Here is a 21,731-nt window from a genome sequence, read left to right as displayed (position 1 = left end):
GTGAAGAGAACGCGGCCAACCGCACGGAAGGTGATAGCGGCGGCAACCCTCAGGAGGGTAAGAAGAAGAGGACGGCGAGGAGGCCAAGGAGGGATCGGAGGCCGCAAGTGCTCGCCAACGTCACCAATGCTGTCACGGTAGTCTCCGAAAGTGGCCTACCGATGGAGCCTTCGTGGGTTGCCAAAGGGTACGGCATGCAACTAGGGTGCATCGTCCGTGAAACCGTGCCGATCCTAACTCAGGACCTCAGAAGCAAGGAGAACGAGGCTATCGCCCAATCCCTCCTCCAGAAGCTTCACCAACGATACACGTTCCCGGAGCCGTTCAATAAGAAGGTGGACTCTTTAGCTCTCACGAAGATGAGCACCGCCTTGAGCAGCTGGAAGAACCGGCTGAAGAGAAAGATCGAGGCCGGTGAAAGCTGGGAGAGGATAAGTAGCAAAGACCCGTCGCTCTCCTTAGAAGACTTTAATGCATTCAAGTCTTACTTAGAGAGTGACGCTGTTAAAAAATGGACCGCCTGGGGGAAGAAAATGCGGGATTTGAACTTAGGGACCCACCATTGCGGAAGCGGCGGTTACCGAGGAAAACAGCCCACTTGGGACAAGGAGGATGCCGAGATGGTACGTCTGGGGAAAGAAAACCCCTGGCACAAAATCCAGGATGAACAGGCTAGGAACTTTGTCCGGTCCCGCTACTACTTAGACTGGGAGACGGGGGAATTTATTACGGATCACGAAGACGTGAGGGATTTCGAGAAGTGCCTGGTAAGGATAGTTCTATATTATTTCGCTCATCTTATTAGGCAATGAAGCCAAATGGGCTAACCTTAAGTTCCTTTGTCTGAAGGATGAAGAGTTGACGAAGGCTGGCCCGTCGTCCCAGGGGTCGACGGAACCGTGGGACACGCCTTTCAACAGGGCGATGAACAAATACAAGGAGAGGGAGCTAGACAAGCCACCGACGTTGGGTGGCCGTGTGTCCGGCTTTGGCACAAGTATGAAGCTATCCGAGTACTACGGATCAGATGCCAAGACGAGAAAGCTGGAGAGGAGGTCATCGGCTAAGGATAAATCCGAGGTTCAGGAGCTGAAGAAGAAGGTGGAGTCACTAGAGAAGCTGGTGGCCGAAAAGCCTGTGGAGAACACGGAGATGATGAACAAGTTATTGGACGAGAAGATCCGGCAGATCATCCCCCCAGGTTGATGGAGGGGTTAGCTGCTTGGAATGCGGGAGGTCAAGTGGGGCCGATACATGTGCCCAGCATCAGCGGCAGCAACTCAAGCTTCCTCGTGTCGCCGACGGTGCCGCTCCACCCGACGCCGGCGTCGGGGCTCCACCGAACGCCGCCGCAGCTCCAATCGGTCGCATCGACGCCCCCAACCGCCGCCCTTGTATCGACAGATGGCGAGATCGACGCCATCAAGGAGGTAAACTCATTAGTTACTCCTTCGCGTCATCTTCTTTAACTATATATGCCTTTCGTGACTGCCATCTCACGATGCCCAACATGGCGCCCCTGACTCAGGATGAACAATGCATACTTCTGCAAACGGTGGAGCCCGGCGGCAAGTTGGTGGAAGTTGCTAGCGGCTATGTCATGGCTTCCCGCGTTATGCACGGTGCTACATTGGCGGAAGACGTGGCGAAGGTCAAGTTGGTAATGGTAGTGCCGGAGTACCGCTACGCCATCCCCCCCTTTCAACCTCCGGGCACAGACGAAGGTGACGTTTTGCCCCTTGGGGATTGCACCTCATGGCTTATGACATGGCCGAAGAACCAGATTGGGGGGGGGGGTCTTCCGAGTGGTAAGAAAAGCACCGGCGCCACCTCCCCTATCATCCGGCCCAAGATCGCAAGCGCCGACGACACCCTTAAGGAAACGGCGGTCGCCGCCCCCACTACCCTGAAGGAACCGGCGGTCGCCGCCGCCACCCGGAAGGAACCGATGATCGCCGTCACCACCAGACGCCACAAACAGTTGTTGGGAGCGCTACCGCAACGACCGTCTACTAGACGCACGGTACGCCAAGCGGCGGCATCGCAACCGCCACCACCTAAGGTCCAGGACATGGCGCCACTTGATGGCAACGATGTAGATGATGATGATGACATCGATGCCTACATCAACACCGGCGCTGCAGCCAAGATATGTACATGCCTCCTATGGATGAACAAGCCTTCCGCACACACGGCGATCAACTTAGTCGTCCCCCTACGAGTCACGAAGCAGCGCCTGGACTTCACGGGTCATACTCAAGACACTCCTCCCGGAGGCTGGCAATCCAGCTCAAGTCAAGCCTGCTACCGTTTTCAGCCCTAACACGCTGCGTAAGACGATCATCGGGGAGCCACCCAAATCAACCCCAGCAACCTCAGAAGCACCACCAGCACCCGAAGCACCACCATCAGCACCACAAGCACCCCCAGTAGGTCAGGTGAAGAAGGGAAGGAAGAGAGGAGCCAAGAAGGGCGCATCTTCGAGCCAGCCTGCTCCTAAGAGGATCCGGGCCGACGACATGGTACCACCTACACCGGATGGCTTGCCCCGGTGTCATGAAGCTGGTAAACCTATACTGCCTCCGGACATGGAACACCTCGCAAGTGGACAAATGCTCCCTTTGCAGCACTCTATTCATTATCAAGAGAGCGTCCTTCTTAAAGAAAAGGATCCAAATTACCCGGTGTTCTCGGTCAAGGTGCCGTCCGACCAGAACTTCGTCAATGAAGACCCCGCGGATATCTTCTTCATAGCGTTCGAGGACGTCTTCAATCTATTTCACTCGAAACGCCTCGACTATAACTTGGTCCGCCTATACGCGATCAATCTTCAGATGAAGATCAACAGAGAGAGACCCCGCCACATCGCGGTAGCGGATCCCTACTACATGCGCGATAGCCAGCTCCAGGACGGCTCAAGGACACGGACCAAGGCGGTGCGGTACCTCCAGAACTTCATGCTCATGCACAAAGAGAGCAACACCATTCTTCTGCCTGTCTTTCCCGAGTAAGTACACATCCGCTCACGGCCGTCGTAACTTATGCTTTCTTATATATTTCTTCCATTTCCGATCATTTCCAACATTCCATTTCAATTGCATGTGTTGAGCAGGGACAAATACTGCACACTCATCATCCTAGATCCAAAGTGGTCACTAGCCCAGTATTTCGACTCATCGAGTACGACGACGAAGAAAGACTACACGAGAATAAGGGGTGTTCTCGATGAGGCTATCCTTGGCTACTCCAAAAGTGGAGGCACCTTCGACAATAATGGGCAATATATCAGGCCGGACACTAAAAAGATCGGGTTCAAGCACGTGATCAACTTCCCTTGTATCAAGCAGCCAGCTGGCAGCATTAAGGAGGCCTTCTATGTCCTCCATCACCTTAAAGGGTTTGTCGAGGATGCAGAGATGATGTCTCTGCCACCTAGTAAGCGAGACCCCATTAAAATGTCGGGGAAAATCAGTGATGATGATCTTAGAGAAGACTTCCATCGCATCCAAGTAAAGCTCTCGGAAATTATCTTACAAGATATATCCAACGGATCGGGGCTCTTACACGCAGCCAGAGCGTTGCCTAAGAGGGATATCGAAGAACGCCTACATAGGCAGGGTGATGGAAGGACGTGGACGACGAAGGACTTGTACAAGCCGTTCCCGGAGCCGCTCAAGAAGACGTCTCATTGACCGAGGCCGGTGTGCCTAGCATTACTTTGAATCGATAGACAATTTGTACCGTGTTGTAAACTAAACTTGCTTAATTTGCTCGAAACGGTGGTCGTCGTTGTTGGACTTCAATTACTATTGTAGTCGTTATCGTTGAACCATATTACTTATGTGATACCGATGCTATATTTCTTTTAGGTTTATTATTATTTCCTTGCTTTAATTCTTGTGAATATGTATGCATGTGAACCCTCTAACTCTTTCCATTGCGTTATATACTAATATGCCTTGTGTCCATAGAGATGACGTACTACGTCGTGTTCGAGGGGCGGGTTCCAGGAGTGTACGAGGAGTGGGAGGAGTGCAAGAAACAGGTGCACAAGTTCAGCGGCAACTGCTACAAAGGGTACCCGACTAGACACGAGGCGGTTGCCAAGTGGAGGGCGCACCAAGCGAACAAGAGCAAGATGAAGACCTTCCTTGTGCTCTCGCTCTTGCTCACCATCGTCGCGGCGGTACTCTATTTCATCCTAGTGTAGGCGGCGGCCGGTGTCACTTCGTTTGTATCTAGAGATGATGAGAACTTTCTTAATTTGCATGGATTATGAGTTGTATGGAGCTATATGTATAACTCGATCGGGCTCTAAGTAATGTGATGATGATGTGATGATTATATATGTCCATATTATATCTGTCTATATTATATCAGTATATAACCTGTATACGGTGTATAAAACCAGTATAAAACCTGTATAATACTCCAGGGAGCACAAAATCGAGTATACCTGTAGATAGTTCTGTGGCGCACCAAAAAATAATTCTGTGGCGCACCTATTTCTGTGGCGCAGCTACATCACATGCGCCACAGAACTACTTATTTCTGTGGCGCACCGGACCAAGTGCGCCACAGAAACCTTATTTCTGTGGCGCACGGCCAGGTGCGCCACAGAAAGCTTATTTTTGTGGCGACGTTTCTGTGGCGCACCTCCCATGCGCCACAGAATCAAATTTTCGTGCGCCACTGATGAGGCTTTTCCTACTAGTGTTCTTTTGGACTGGGAAGGGAAAAAATCAGATGGTGAACCGGCTTGTAGATCTAAGAACAAAAATGGACTTCGTGTGAAGGATTTGAGGAAGCAAAAAAAATTCCTTAGTATACAAATGGTGGTGGAAATCGGAGACACGAAATGGGATGTGGCAAAAAATTATTAAAGCAAAATACTTGAGAAAAAAACCCGTGGCGAATGTTAAGACAAGAATGTCTGACCCTCCATGTTGGAAAGCTTTATTAAAATCTAAATAAACCTATGTCAAATGGAGAGAGGTTCTGCTTAATAAAGGAGATATTGTGAGATTTTGGTTGAATACTTGATTGGATAATGCATTCTTGTGTAAAACTTATCCCGCGCTGTTTGATGTGTGTCATACTCAGGATTGGACCTTTGAGAAAGTGCTAAGTTGCAATTTTACCACCCCCCTTAAAAGAAGATTGTTTCCTTTGGTACAAGGGCAATGGGAGTATATTAAAAACTGTGTTGTGCAGATTGGCAGGCCTCAAGTTTCTGATAGTGTTGTTTGGAGTCTCATAGCAAACAAGAGATTCCCAACAAAATATGTTTTATCCGTTGCTGGAAAAGGATGTTGCTAGATCTAACCATAAATGGATTTGGAAGGCGAATATTCATCAAAAGATTTAAAAAATCCCATGGAAACTTTTTCAGAATGCTATCCTTGCAAGGGATAATCTGAGTAAAAGAAATTGGTCTGCTTCACTTTTTGTGCTCTTTCTGTGGTGAACATGAAGTGGCTACTCATCTCTTCTTTACTTGTTCTCATCTTAAAGTGGTTTGGGGGTTTTAGGGTCCATGTTTAATGCAAATGTCTGTCCAAAATCTCTTTGGCAAAGATATATCATATGTCACTCATGGCTGCCATATTTTGAGCTATTTGGAATGTGCGAAATCAAATCACCTTTTAGAAATAATCTGTAAGATCTCCTGTTGTGACCATCTTTTCTATGTGTTCCTTTCTTTGCTACTGGGAAGGGTTGTATGGAGCATAAGTAGGGACAAGGTTAGAGGAGGAGCTGATCAGTTGATGTCAAAGGCGTCAGATATTAAAAGTTGCATGGTAAACTGTTCTTCTGGATCGGCAGTTTCGGTTGATGATCAAGGAGCTAGAGCGCTGGGTGTGGTTGCTGTAGCTTTTGAAGGCTGTTTTATTTGAATGAATTTTGTTCAGATGTGGTTCTCTGGAACTTGTTGGTTAAGACTTTCTTGTAGCTAGGGGTAGGTTTTTCGTCCCTTAGTATGGTTTGCGATGCCGAGGCCAGACGGCGGTTTTTCCTTTTTTCGATAAAGGAAATACATTAATATCAAAAGATACCAATTACATCCAGCCTCTTCAACAACGTAATGCCCTAATAACATTACGGATGCACACAAACAAAAAAGAGAAAAAGAAAACTAAGAAATAAAAGTCCCGCTACAGTATCCCAGCCCTAGCAACAGTGACACATCCACCACCAAGACAACACCTGAAATTCAGACTCTTCAAAAGCGACGCCTCCAAGAAGGGAACATCGCCGTCGCCCGATCAAAGATCTTAGGTTTTCACCCGGAAGATAGTCTCCGCTCTAAAAAAACAATGTCTTCAACAAGGACATTGCCAGGTACAACCAGTTAAGGCTAGACCTTGGGTTTTCACCCTGAAAAGTAAGACCCTGAACTTCACATGTGTTGCCGCCCCCACTTTCATACCACTGCTGCGAAGTCTAGAACACCAAGCAAGCCCCTCAACAACGCAAAGACTTGAACCTCCATTAGCTAGTCCTCCAATCCGGCCTTCATGATATTCTCTTCTTCTGACTTCACCATGGATCAACTGTCACTTGGTGTCAACACAGAAAAGAGCTTCGTGCAGCTCCCTCCAGAACCAAATGGTCGAAATAAAAGCATGGGCGCGCAAGACCGAATACCACCGATCCAACAAACTCCAGCCAATAGAAGCATTGTTACATTCACCGGCGGTGCCTTCCGAAACTCAACATTCCTGCTAGATCATGAAGGGCAGGCCTCCGGCAAATCTTCATCTTCGCCCAAGAGAGACCCTAGGACATGTTAGAATCGAAATGCACAATAAACGAAGAACGAAAAGTAAAACACTGCAGGGGACACGAGATTTTAACGTGAAAAACCCTTGCAACACACAAGGGAAAAACCACGGGCGCCAGCCAGCAGAACTTCACTATTTCGGTGGTGTTTACAAACGCCGTGGGTGTACAATGATGCGACAAAACCCTAGCGGCGTCTTACAGGGAAAATATATAGATGGTGGCAACGATCCGTACCGCGGGGGGCTGCCTCCCCCCGTACCCTCGTCAGAAGTTAGCCTCTCTTTAGTATATGAATTTGGATCACAATATAACAGGACAACCGCCTTTATTCAGGTCGGGCCCCCACGCCGGCGACCATCCCAGGCTGGCCATGGTTGTCGTCGTAGACACCAAGCAGATCGCGTAGTCCAGAGACACCGCACACGCCTGGGCACCGCTGCAGCCGAAAGCCAGCCCTCCCCGCCGGCCGCCGAGAGGCGAGAAGGGGACCTAGGGTTTCCCCCTACAGCCCACCCCCACCCCTCCCTCCGCCGCCGGCAGGGCACACCACCGCCTCATCGTCCGTCATGTCGTCGCCGAGCCGAGGCCAGGCGCCGCCATGAAGGCGACCCGCGCCCAACCCCCGCGCGCGAGATGACGAACAATTCCCCGCCGCCGTCGCTGGCCAGCCTTTGCCTGACCACGCCCCCTGGCGGCGGCGAGGGAGGGGAGGGGGAGAGGGGGGAAGCCGCGGTGGCGCAGTAGGGTCCCGCCCGGCCGCCACGCGGGGGCGATACGAGGGCGACACGACGGGTTTTCCTACCAATTTTAATTTCCTTTTGTTCTCCCTTGTCCAGTTTCCCTTTTAATTGATATTAAAGAAGACAACCTATATTCGTTATACAATTAATTAATGGAAAGAGGAATGATGTTGAAAAATAATTAGTAATATGCACTTACCTTATTTTATATTACATATTGACAACCTAAGTTCCAGTACAATGGCTGATATGACGGTCCATTTTTATGCAATGCATATCATTCATATAGGGGGGCAAACATGGTATAAAATAGAATATCATTGTTATATGTGACAATTAATTTTCCATGCTCCTGAAGTGACAATATTTGAACTAGAAAACATGTAACCCAGAGATATGACGTCTTGTACAGTAAAAAGAATCGTCTTACTTCCTTAGATCATCTCTTAATTAGTTAAAAGAAGCCTAACACATTTTCTGGATTTATCTCTCTTTCAACTAGTCGATTATTTTTAGGTGGCATTTCTAAGATAACATCATTATACATGTCAAAATACCAGTGACAATATATGGTGAGCACGTGTGTTGGTCAGGAAAGCTTAGTAACATAAGAACCCGGCAACATTAATATGCCATCCACAAAGTTGATACCAGATGCAAGGGATCCAGGAGAGAAACCTTTATATTTCTACTACATTAGTTACATGTGATAAATTTTTAGGAAGAACACATCGTTCACATGAAAATTCTGCAATACAATATATTTAGTAAATGTAAGTTATCACAGCCATAAGAAATCATGTATCACCTTCCTCCAGAAAGACCAGTCATGGTTGTCACCACAGAAGGGCATGTCAGGATATGCTGATCAAAGTCTTCATCCCTGCTGGTAAGGCTCAAAAAACTTGGCTGGAAATCCGGAAGCAACACATCATTTACAAGGTATTGCACAATTAGGCGCGTGGATGGCCTAGCACTGGGTACTGGGTGTGAGCATAGCAGGCCAAGCTTTAGTACCAACTCTGCCTCCTCCCTGACATAATCTTCCAATCTTGGGTCTACTGATCTGAGGATTGAACCGCTCTCCCATGCATCGGTCACCCAGTCTGTCAGCAGCACTGGCTCACCAGAATCATTCACTTCTATTGGGCGCCTCCCACAAGCCACCTCCAACATGAAGACGCCGAATGCAAAGACATCAGTCGCCTTGGTTGCCCTTCCTAACCTGGCTAGCTCGGGAGCGATGTAACCCCAGGTGCCAGCCAAATGCGTGGTGTGGGCGTCTGTGCCATGGTTGTGTAATCTTGCCAAGCCAAAATCACCGAGTCTACCATTCATTTCATTGTCGAGGAGCACGTTGCTCGTCTTGATGTCTCGATGGATGACCACTTTCTCCCAATCCTCGTGGAGGTAGCAAAGACCAGATGCAATGCCTCTTATGATGTTAAATCTGCAAACCCAGTCTACTGTTTGTTGCCTGTCTTGACCATGTAAAACTCTATCAAGACTACCATTTGACATGTAATCGTAAACAAGAAGGAGCTCACTCTTATGACGAGAGTAACCGAGCAGCTGCACAAGGTTGCGATGGCGGAGGTGACCGAGGATGGTTATCTCGGCTATGAATTCCTTCATCCCCTGCTTCGACTCTGGCGAAACCCTCTTGATGGCAACATTTTGCTTCGAGGTTTGCAGCACCCCTTTGTACACCTTTCCAAATCCTCCCTTGCCAAGAAGCATTCTGTCACTGAAACCGCTGGTTGCAAGATCTTTATATGTGAAAGATGACGACCCAGAATCGATCTCCCACTCACCAATTTCCCTTGCCTTCTTCATATTAACATACAGAGCAACGATAATAACAAGTGTGACGAATACTGACAAAGTGACAACCGGTATAAGAATTTTCATAGGGATACGCGAGTGACTCCTTTGATTATCCCGTCGAACATCTTGTATAACTTCAGACAACGCCGTGTAGTTGAGTGGTTTGGCGTCCCCTTTTGGATTGAAACTCCAACCGATAATGCGGTGTATGGACCTCAAGACGCTGGTTGCAGAGGCAAAACCAACATATACTGAGCTTGGGAGAAGAGATGTAAGATTGACAGTGGTTGATAGCAGTGGTCGCTGAGGCTTAGGCTGCAAGTAAGGTGCTAAACTGACATTCACGCGGTGTGAACTGTCATCGTAGTCCACCCATACTTGCATCGGTTCACCACTAATAAGTCTCAAGGAAGAGAAGCTGCCATCTGGGGTGTAATATCCCGCAGGGTTGCTACTGATAGACGTAAGGCTGTTTACATCGATCCCAACATGGTTACTGTTAATATCCCTGAATTCGGGATTTAGTATGGTATCCAGCTCGACAGCAAAGAGTTGATTTGTGGCATTGCCATCGTTTGCGATGCTGAACATGCCCATGTACTGAGACGGGAGGGCATCCAATAAAGAGTCCGTCGTGGCGGAAACCGTAAATGCAAGCCCATTCCCGCTTAAACTAGAGTATGGCTTCCTCTGGCAACTCATCCGGGGGAGGCTCCCCTCGGGGGACCAATTAGTTAAGCGGCATGGGCCATCGAATGGGCGATGTGCCCTTTGTGGCGAATGGGAAACTTGCGATCATATTTTCTTTACTTGCCACATCGCCAAATTCATGTGGGCAGGAATCAGGGATCTCCTCTCCTGCACTTGGAACCCAGCAGGGGCTGCGGACTTTGTAGCCATTGCCAACGGCTTGTCGGGTAGACTCCGTAGGATAGCTTGGTTTACTTTCGCTGCGCAGTGTTGGGCGCTCTGGAACATACGTAACAAGCTAGCCATCGAGGGCTCCCTCATCTCCAGCCCGGCTGACGCTATCTTCAAAATGTCTATCTACATGCAGAGCTGGAGGGTACTGGTCAGACCGAGGGACCGACCGTTGTTGGACGCGGCGCTGGACGAGGTTAGGAGGCTACATGCGCGGATCCGGGCAGGAGGACACTGACGACGTCGATGACTGCATGCTGCCGCTTCTACCCGCTCTATGCGCTTCTGTTCTCCTTGTATCTATGAGTTTATCTTGGGTACCAGACTTGTAGTATTTGTATCGAGGTATCAGCACTTTGGAGGTACCAGCATGTGAGGTGTGTGTTGTATCGCTACTCTGTGGTTGCCGTGATGGCTTTATATATAAAGCCGGGCCAAGGGCCTTCTGTTTAAAACTAGAGTATGGAGCAGTGATGACGAACACAAAGGTTGTCGAAATGAGGAAACAGAGTCAAACCGGCGTCCAAAGAAAGCGCGTCCTACGCTCTTGAGAGCACCATCGGTCAGCATCAGAGCTCTGCTTGAGATCGAAGCTACGCCATCGAGCCGGAGCATGCTACCGGAGAACCCATCGTAGGTGAAGCCGTCGTCCGCGTAGGCCGTGGAGGTTGAGATGAGGAAGTGGAGACAGAGCAATAAGAGGTGAGGCAGCATGGTGGAACCAGAGCAAGGCATCTTTCTCTCAGGCAGGGATAGGCTATGAATAACTCAAGCGTGTGACGAAGGACAACTAGTCCCACCGTCCCGGTGTCTATTCGAAGAAGCAAACCAGAGTTTTGGCCCTACTGGAGAAAAATGAGGCCATATGATAGGTACATCCAACGGAACACATTGTTGACCGACTTTGTCCACCAAGTGACTAAAGCACAAGGGGAAAATCAGTACTTTCTGGAATAAATCAAGCTGCATTTTGTGTGTCTCTCAATGCACCGAATTCACTTTGTTTGCAGAGATAGGTACTATTTTTTTGAAACTTTTTGTCGGGACGACATAAATAACTGCTTACCTGAAAGACAAGCAACTTCTGCACATGATCAATCAAAAATAAACTTAATCCTTAAGAGATACACATGTTTGACATAAGATACCAACCAAGTAACTGAGATGCAGACATGCAGTAGCATCTGATGTGCCCGAAAACTCCAAAGTACGCCCGAGCTTGGGTGAGCCTTTTATCCATTTCCAATCAAGCCATCCGTTCTTTAACTGACATCATAACTCGTTGTGTATAATTAGTAGTTATCTGAGATAGCAGTACAGAGCCTGGTCTTCCCAACCACCTCAGAAATATGCATGGTAGCCATGCGAACCGAAAAGTTGTCAGTGAGTACAGTTAGATGATGAGATACTGAGAGAGTGAGAGGTAGAGGTCGATCCTGTACCACGCGGTTTCTTGATGGCTCCAGGACTGTTGCCACTCGTTCCTTTAAAGTTTGTGTTTCCTGCTTCGAATATTTATTTGATCCGCTGATCGGATAAGGGCATCTCCAGCAAGGGCGACGCAAACGGACGCAGTCCGCGCGGACTGAAAATACGTTTGGGCCCTACTCTAGCGGGACGACACATAATGACTGGGCCGTCCATAAAGACGCAAATGCGGCACAAATATGTGTTAGGATGCATCGCGGCGGACGCTGCGCGGACGCCTCAAGTGACCGCTCGCTTTTCCACCGGGCCCGACTGGCAGCAAGTCATAGGGCTGTATCGAGCGCATCGCTTCGGCGGCCATCAATGTCGTGGATGTCTCTTCTGCACGCGCACTGGCGGGCGGCGGCTGGGCTTCTGCGTCGTCATCTATGGCATCGTATCTCGCGCGCGCCCGGCCTTAAAAATCGACCGGCATCGTTCCTGCCATCACCCACACCACCGACACCTCCGCTCCTACCCGCACCACCGCGCGTCGCCGCATCACCATGGGGAAGAAGAAGAACGACTTCGAGGTGTCTAGCATCGGCATCAAGAAGGAGGCGCGACCGAACAGGGTGTCGCTGCCCGTCGAGCTGGCGCGGCTCATGCACAAGAACTGGACGCCGTGCGCCGGCTGGCGGGACGTGCACCTGCCTGGCGGCGGCTGGCGGCTCAGCCACCTCCGGGTTCCTGTCCTGCCCGTGCCTCCGCGCGAAGCTAGACAGGAGCACCGAGATCTGTCGTAGGCGGCGGTTACCTGCCACCGGACCTCCGCGCCGATCCCGCCTTCGCCGTCGACTCCAACACCCAGTGCACCTGGCGCAAGACCAAGAAGGATCCGAGGAGGTAGGCGGGCTTCCTCGACGATAGGGACTTCCCGTTCGACCATCCACCGCCGCCTCATCATCGAACACATCACCCGCCGGCGCCTCCACAGGACGACGGCGACGACTATAGCGATGCGCTAGCCTACCACAACGAGGAGGCCAAGGACGACAACGACGACTATGTCGCCTGCATTTTCCAGGAATGGCAATTGGCCATGGTGGAGGGTCGGGAGTTCGAGTACCCGACAACGATGACAGACGACGAGATCGAGAGGCTCAGCGTCCTCGTCTCGGAGGTGGACCGACTGATGCAGCCGTCACTGCCCCGGTATGCCACCGGCATCATGCCGCCAGGCCTCACGGAGGAAGAGGCCCTACGACGGGCGCTTGAAGACTCGGCCCCGCAACCGGTGCAACCGCCGCCTCCACCTCCACCGTACAACCTGTGGGCGGCTCCACCTCCACCACCGGCGTGGGCTGCTTCACCTCCGACGCAAACGGGCGCGCGGTCGATTTTGACCATTTGGGACGCACAAACGGACGCGCCCGGACATTTTGGGCATCCGAAATGCGTGGAGATGCCCTAACACGAGAACTAGTTCCTTTTGTAAGCCTTTGTCAAGGCACTTTTTACAGCTGGTTGAATATCATTCATAGGACTTGGGATGACCCTGCAAAACAAAAACATATTTAGGAGCACCATGAAAAGAAATGGTGGCAATGCCAAATATATTCAAACAATTTTACTGAACTAGACATTATCCTGCATGGATGCCTACAGTAAATTAATTTGAGCACTGAACAGAGTGGTAGTGGTAAGAGATCTGAAATAAAAAAACAATTCACCAAATGAAATTTGATGAATATGCATTTGAATCCATTGCCAAATTTATATAACGCAGCTGAAAATCAGCATTTATTACACCTGAATCAACCACAACCACTCATTCACCGGGAGCAAACCAGCCCGGGCGCTATTCGTCCACTCGCAGCAAATACGTTAGACCAGTCGAGGCTCTGCGGGGAGAAATGGAAGAGATATTTTTCAGCTGACCGTTTAGCCTAGCAGAAGAATCGGCATTTGTTTATTTTGATGCTCGTTAACTTCGCTCTGCATACGTGACGTGACATAAGCGACTTGTTCATCGTTCTAATTGTTCAGTAGATTGCACAAACACATCTATGGGCAGTGGTGGAGCCAAGATTGGAGCAAGATCCAGACCAAAAACTAAACGCAAAATACTCTAAACAAAATAATGTAATGGCACAGTTTGTTTTTTGGTACAATTGCAAAAAAAATTAACATATAGCTTCAACTGATTTTTTATTGATCCAACAAAGTACACAAAAATCACAAAAGAATTAGAAAAGGTAATACACGAAAAAAAAAAGATGGTTGATTTCTGAAAAATCCGTTGATTAATTCAATTGAGATATTGAGATGAATATAATTAGTCAATTACGTAACTCAGAATGGAAGCCACAGCCGAGTTAGAGAAGCAACACCAGCACTGGTGTTGGCTGACGGTCGCGCTCGCGCTTGCGTGGAGGACAGCAGGAGGCGGCTAGGCAGGCAAACCAACAGTGGCAGCAAATGCAGCCGAGCAGCATAGCGGGGGGTCGGCAAAGTAGGATGGCGCGATGCCTGGGACTTGGTCCGGCCGTCCTGGGAGCCTGCGCAGGCCCTGAGCCTGCGTGTCCTACGGCTGCCACTGCGAGGGGAGGGATTCAGCCATGAGAGGAAAGGTTCGAGCCGTTTGATCGAAAAATCTCCGTACGTAGCAGAAGGTTGGAAAATTGCTGCCCCCGGGCCATTGCCCTGGTTGTCCGGGGTGTAGCTCCGCCCCTGTCTATGGGATTGGAGTAACAAAAACTTAACTTTTGATGGTGTTCTAATTAAAAACCCTAACTAGAAGGACCCTGAGAACCCTCGCGTTGCTCCCACGCGACGCTAGGAGAGAACCCTCTCGCCGCCATGAGCAGATAGCACACACACTAATGGTAGATAGCCTGCAAAGAAGATAATGTTTTGGTATTAGACACAATATTATATGTACTTTTTTGATAAAATATTATTTGTATATATAGTCATTGTAACCAAATCAAGCCTACCACTCCCACAGAAATGATCATTTTGAACTTTTGATCGATGTCTCCTAGCCATACCAATGATATTTGCAACACTAGCATAACGATACAAGTCCTTGGTTTAAACTCAGCTGGATGACTGATCATATAGCAGCGGTAAACTTGAATGCTTAATTATCTTATTATGATGATAAAAAACACTGTCTGCTCCAAATACCACTTCAGTATGCAAAGTTAACATTGGTTACGATGACATTTCTATGAAAGTACCATGTGAAGATTTTAAATTTTAGTGGTATCTTTATCTTCTAAAGTTGCATATTGATTGGTGACATGAAGGTCAAGGTGAATCATAACTCTATAACGTGGACATCAAGAATCCTATATAGTTCATCCCCACTAACTTATTCCTCTTAACATGCAGCTATGCCATGTCACCCTAATTTTTTCCTATTGCCTGCCATCCATCCCCACAAGAGCATCTATTTAGACCATGCATCCGTGTCTCTTCTCGCTACAATTCCACGGAAACGAAAAGACTAAGCATGCTTAGTGAGCCAAGCGACCGTTGTCTTTCCAGTATAGTTCCACAAAAAGGAAACAATAGAGAACGATTAGGGCAGCCGAGCGGCCGACCCCTCTTAATTGTGTTCCTATATATGCCCACCATAGCACCACACATCTACAACCCCATCATTCTCTTTGGCCTCCTCTATCCACAGATCTACCAGTCCTTGATTATCTATATGATCCTAGCTGCTTTGGAGTCGTGATCGTGCTATGGTGGTGTCTCGGTTGGTTCGTGACGCGGTTCGGTGGCTCCGTGATCCATCTCCTCACCTCTTTTGGTAGGATGTTGGGGGTTGGTCATTCTCATCAGGCCGTTTGTAGCGGGGTGTTGTAAGCCGCTTGGCTATGTATCGTTTTGGGTGTGTGTGGAGTTGTATCGGCCGTCGACCTCTTCTTCTATGTGATTGATACATCTTTCAGGACGTATTCTCGAAAAAAGATTATCTATATGATCAGCTTGCTCTGCATTGCTGTTACGTCTACTCCTACATGTACTATCCATACGACAACAGAACTTTGTCCTCTCCACCGCTGAGTCATGACGGACATTCACCAAGCAGCGGCATGCAGCATTCCAAGTAATTGTTCAAATTTAAAAATATATAGGTTTGAATAATGCTAATTTTAAAAATGATAATTTATCGAAAAATGTTTAAATTCTAAAAAATATTTAGATCTAATAAATGTTCGCCCTTGAAAAACATTCAAATAGTTTAAATTTAATTTTTCAAAAAAATAAATTTTGGAAAAACTAAAAAAACTGAGAAAAAAGAAAAAGGAAAAAAGAGATACTACCTCATCTTGAGGCACAACACAACTAGCCCAAGCGGGAATGCAAGGGTGTGCGGCATCCGCGCGATTGCCAACCAGATCGGCGGCTAGAAGCGCCCGCGCGCAAGATAGACCGGGAGAAGAGAGAGAAACCAGCCGTTGGACCAACCAGTTGACAAGTGAAGTTTTCCTATTATTTGGCACATTGTGATCATTTTCAGGTATTTTTTTGTGGTTTGAATTTCTGTGACATATATCGCAGGTTGCGTTCCGATTGGGTTTTGTTCCGCGTTCAGCTTATTCCCTACCGATTCATCCGTTCTCGTACTGTTTTGTGTGTACATGGACAAGACAACAATGAGAAAAATAAATTCTTGCTTTGTTCGGTCGTTCCTTTCTATAGTGTGTATAGATTTTTGACATATGTTTCAGAATATAATGCTGTAGCTTGACTTTTTTCAGTTACCGCCTCCACCGGTCAACTCCCACACGACATGCATGAAAAAAAAATCCATACAAAATAGGAAATAATTAATTGAGATTCCTAGTGCATGATCTCAATGATTGCTTAGATTTAGGAAACAATGTTTTTCTTTCCTTAATTAAATTTGGCTGCACATATATGGAGAGTCATCTTTACTATTATATTCGAGTTGGTCGTACGTCATACAACGCGTTTGGTGAAGGAGATTCAGAGCATGTGGACCGTTGGATCTAATCTCGTTATCTCCGCTTCGTTCGATCTATTTACCCCGTTTATGCTTAGTCCGCCCTGCACAATTACCGCGCTACTTTCCCCCTTTGTCTGCCCTCCTCAATCCCCGCGCTAATTTCATTCTTTTCTTGTCAAATCAATTATTTACTTACCAAATCAAACGTTCTTTGCTTCGTTATCCCCAACCTTGCGATGCGATGGAGAAAAGCAGGCGCTAGGTTAGCTCGCCGCCTTCCTGGTGCACGGCCATGATTGCGCCGACGACTGTGTAGGACGAAGAGAACACCAGGTCGGCCTTGAGCAAGCGCTGGAGCGTCCCTGACTGCACGACGGCTAGGATGGCGGCGATGATTTCCGACGCACTAGCCGCAGGGAGGCCCAGGAGTCGTCTTCCATCCCATCGGAACGAACCCAATCGTGTATTTTTCCGAACCGTCATGGCCCTGTCTCCACGCATGCCGCTGCCCTGCAAAATGTGGCCAATGCATCAACCCTGTTGGCCAGCGGCCAGGACGAAGCCGCTACCCTGTCCAACGGGACTACCCTGTCGTTGAGGACACTGCCATCCTCGCCGTCCTGCTCACCGCAGCGCTGCACGCCATCGCCGTTGCGCCCCGCCCGTCCCTGCACCTCCAAGGCTTCAGGCTCCTGGACGACAGACTCCACCAAGGTTTCTTTTTTTCATCTCCTATCGATCAGGCTTTGGTTCACGCTTAATTGGGAGAGAAACCAAACCTTGTCTGATGATGGTATATACATGTGAATTGCAGTTAAACTTTCAGTGGTACCCACGTTATGGTTGTTTACTTCTGCATGCGAGGCTTGCTATTCAGATAATTATGCTAGCTCTCTTCCAGAGTTACTACTATTTGATTTATATATTTGTAAGCTTGCCATTTCCAATAAAATTAAGTAGATTTAGACCAGAGAGTCTACCATAGCATGTCATAATTTACACTACACAAAACTAACTATAAACATGAACAGCAGTAAGAAGCTGAAACTAGAAGATACCCTTAATGCAAGCCTATGACTACTCAGTCGACAATCGTTTGAGGTTCTGTAAACTACACTCTTCTAATTCTCTAACCACATTTTGGATATTTCAAGAAGCTATTGAGGGAGGTGTTATAGATCATGGCGGGTGTAGCCTATTTAGATTAACCTTGAAGATTTGCATAACTTAGGAATAATTGCATAGTGTAGATAAAGAACATGAGATTCACATGCCTGAAGGTTGCATCTTTAGGCAAATTTTCAATTCTTTCTTTCTTATTTTTCTCGTCAATCTAGGTACATACGACTATACCACCAAGTCATTTTACCATTGTTATTTTGATTTGAACTTTTGAAGTGGTAACACTCCCCAGTGAACTGAATTAGCACATGATTGTTTCCATAAAGAACTTATTAGTTGTTCTAAACTTCCCTAGCTTCTAGGTTGTTCCTTGTTTCTTATCTCGAATTAAACTAGCTTTGTAGAGGAATATTTACCTGATTTCTTATCATTTAATTTTTTCATGTAAAAGAATAATGAAGTTCTTCAAATTTAAAGACGGCGTATAGACGTGGATATATGAGACCCTGCAAGTGGAGAAGGCCCACATCAGCATTAGTCGAGATATAAGTTGGTAGGTGGAGATGAGAGGCATTTTTCTTCTATACATTAACCATGTAAATCTTTGTAACTACAGCCGCAAACGGACAAAGTATGGCTCAAAATTCAGTGGAAAGAAAAGCACAATGCTGATGCTCTTTTTTTAAAGGGTTGGTGTTTACTCCTAGAGGTTTGTAATCTTAGATGTTGCGGTGACCCATAATAAGCTCCCTTTTTCTGTACCAAGTATGGTTAAGTTATACTGATTTCTTTCCAAACATTGTAGGTCATTTGCATTTGGCAAGTTGATGAGGATGGTAACTGGAGCAAGATATATATATAATGAAGATCATGCGTGATTCTGATCCGTCAGATAATTACCAAGCTAAGTGTATTCATTTCGCTTTTGAGATGCATCTGTCATTATCCTTAATTAAGCTCATGAGCTGAAAAGCAGGAAACCGTTGAGGTTCCTGTCGATTCATTAACCCTCCATTTCTTGCATTGCATCAAATGTTATCGATGTTAATTCTATCAATATTAGAAATGTATACCCAAAAGATGGAATTTTGAGGTTATTTGACTATTTCGCCCTCTTTTAAAATGGTCAAGACAATTACGAAGATAAAAAAGGGAGAAGAAAAGGTATAACTCAAGAAGAAGTTCTCTTAGAAGCAGCCGATACAGGTCTGCCATGTTTCTCTTTCTAACATTATTAAAAGATTAGAACATAGCAGTGTTGATTGGATATTATTTACAGAGATATACATGTTCTCAAAAGGTTAAGGATTAGTTAAGTGTCAGTCGATATTGAGGGCCATCTATTTAATGCTGAGATCTTGTAAATGTTTTGTATTTTTATGAACTCCAAGAACAAAGAATAAAGTTTTTGCAATTTAACAAATTAGTACATCTCAACAAACATTTTGTTTGGTCTATGTGAACATATGTACAAACTCAACCGGGAATGACTTATTTCTCCATCAACCGTTTTTGGGTATAACATTAATTAGGGCTATATATTGGTAAATGGTTTTAGCAGAAATGGGGTTAAGTCAAGTTATATACTTTTGTTAATCTATATTGGTTGAGACGATGACACGCATTGTGCGTGCACGTTTAAGCCTTATAGCGAAGATTGTTGCTAAAATTGCAAAGCTCACATTGCAATTAAATCCTAAGTCACATTGCAATTAAATCCTAAGCTTCTCCCTTTAATGAGTTCCGCTGGCCTCTCCTGAAGTTTGAGGGGTTTCTTACCAGGATTTACATAGTATGACAATCATTCTTGGCAGCCAAGGGAAATATTTTACAAGTAATGATATAAAAACATGTGCATACTTTATCCCTTGTTCCATTGCAAGTCTTCCATTGCGACATAAGAAAAATATGTACCTGCATGTAACTCGCCACCAAGCATCGTGTGTCTCCAGCTCCATGTCATGCCAAGTGGGAAACTCCTAGGTGTTGCGAGAAGTTCAAGGTCAACGCCACTTTGGACTCTCTCTTCAGTCTGAGGTTGTCTTGATGCGCATGGAGAGCTCCTTCAGCTGGTTGATGTTCGTGTCGATGAAGTGTCTCGCCCTCTTCGTGAAGAGGTGGCAGGTCTCAAGCTGTTGTTGGCATGTGTGTTGTTTCTTTGGAGTCAGCTGAGACATGTCCTTTTGATGGTTTGGGCCTCGCCAAAGCACAGGCTTCGGTCATGCTTGACTCCTCTAAGCATATGTCGTCGGTGGTTGAGGTTTTTGAGGAAGAGAATCTCTTAGGTTGTTTCTCTCCTCGTGGCCCGTCATCACTGCCTGATGTGCCAGCTGCCTTTGATAGCAAAAGCATGGACATGATTGTGGTTGAGGTGCTTGACCTTAAGAAGAGTGGTGATGTTGACGCTTCAGTCTCTCTCCCGCTTGATTGCGGTAGGAAGGTGGTTCCTATAGGTGATGGGGTTGCTAAGTCACGGGTGTTGACAATAGTGCCCAGAGCTTACGTTGCAAGGGAGATTTGAGACTTTCTTGCCACCTTGGTTGCTTCCTACCCTGGGTGTGATAGCCCAAGATCAGCCATTGGGAATGAGAAAGTGTAGAAGCAAGAAGAAGGATGCTACACCAAAGGCACTGGCAGTTCCTTGATGCCCCCCATTTCCATGGCCTCTCTTTGTCGGGCACGGTGTAGGTGTGGCGTTTCTGGAGTGTTCGTTCGTGTGGCTCTGTGGTCTCATATGTTCGCATGAGTAGGTGTGGCCCTATTGTTCGGGTCTTCTGTTAGGCTTGGTCGTTGGTGACTATGGTGGTTGGTGTTTGGGTGGGCTTGTCCGTGTTGTTGTAGGTTTTCGTTAGGCTTTCTCCTAAAAATTGGACACTTTCTTCTTACTCAATGGACGAGGCAAAGTTTTTTTTGCCTCCATTTTAATTAAAAAAACCTTTAGATGTTAGGATGAATGGTATATATTTCATGCTGAAGGATGAATATTTATGTGCATATTTATAAATTAGGGACCGTAGCAACGCACGGGCATTCAACTAGTTCATAGAGATTTGTGGGATTTGTTACGGTAAGTTAGGAAGTTATCGACTCCCCAATTTTACTCCAATCTCAAATCATTCAGCCAGGGGGTCTTGTGTAAAAAATACTCTTGCACTAATTTCCGTGCCAAAAAATTATAGGCACTATAAAATGGAACGGAGGTAGTATTATTCATGTGCTTCGCTAGACAAAAAAAAATCGCCCGGTGGTCTCTAGTGATCAACTGATCATATGTTAGACTGTTTTAAAAAGGAAATATTTTCTTAATGGATGACAAAAAATCAAATATTTATAATTGTAATAATTTGAACATATATGTTTTGAAATTGTTAACATTTTTTTGAGTCTAGAGAACATATTTTCGAAAAGCCAGTGAACAATATTTTTTGAAACAAGAGTATTTTTAAATCCCGTAAAAGTGTTTTTTTTTTATCTGCGCACTCGGTGTCTAAGTCGGTTTGTTGAGTATTGCCATAAATAAACTCAGTAAAACATAAATACTCCACACAGAGAAGCATATGCCAAGCATTTTCAGATGAGAACTCGACAAGTACTAGATACTCGCCGAATAAGCGAAAACACACCAGGAAAATAACTCGACATCAGTACTATATTTTCGAAAAAAAATGGCAAGTTAAAGCCAAACCATTTTTAATGAATCATTTTCTAAAGGTGGTGAAAAAAAATACTTGGTGTTGTTAACAAAAAATATGTTAGAGCGTAATGAATCGAAGATACATTTAATAAGAATGATAAGCTGAAATACACCATTTCTAAACGTTTCGAAATGTGAACATTTATCTTATTTTAAAAGGTTGTTCAATAAGAAAAATCGATCTTATTTGAATAGTTTTTCATTTAGAACGGTTATATTATTTGAACGGTTTTCCCATTTGAACATT

General features: G+C 46.4%; 1 protein-coding gene across 1 annotated transcript; it reads right to left on the bottom strand.

Annotated features, from left to right (window-relative positions):
- Window positions 1-8,111: 8,111 nt before the first annotated feature.
- LOC127316976 (L-type lectin-domain containing receptor kinase SIT2-like) lies at window positions 8,112-10,377 on the bottom strand. Its single transcript, XM_051347482.2, has one exon. The coding sequence runs from the start codon at window positions 10,053-10,055 to the stop codon at window positions 8,331-8,333; it is 1,725 nt and encodes a 574-aa protein (XP_051203442.1). The 5' UTR covers window positions 10,056-10,377; the 3' UTR covers window positions 8,112-8,330.
- Window positions 10,378-21,731: the final 11,354 nt, after the last annotated feature.

Source organism: Lolium perenne, chromosome 7, assembly GCF_019359855.2.
Source record: "Lolium perenne isolate Kyuss_39 chromosome 7, Kyuss_2.0, whole genome shotgun sequence".
Taxonomy (NCBI): Eukaryota; Viridiplantae; Streptophyta; class Magnoliopsida; order Poales; family Poaceae; genus Lolium; species Lolium perenne.
Note: the sequence above shows the minus strand (reverse complement) of the source record. Positions and strands in the feature narration are given on the sequence as shown.

Excerpts from the sequence above, each read along its gene's own strand:
- LOC127316976 (XM_051347482.2), bottom strand. The coding sequence starts at position 10,055 with ATGAGTTGCCAGAGGAAGCCATACTCTAGTTTAAGCGGGAATGGGCTT.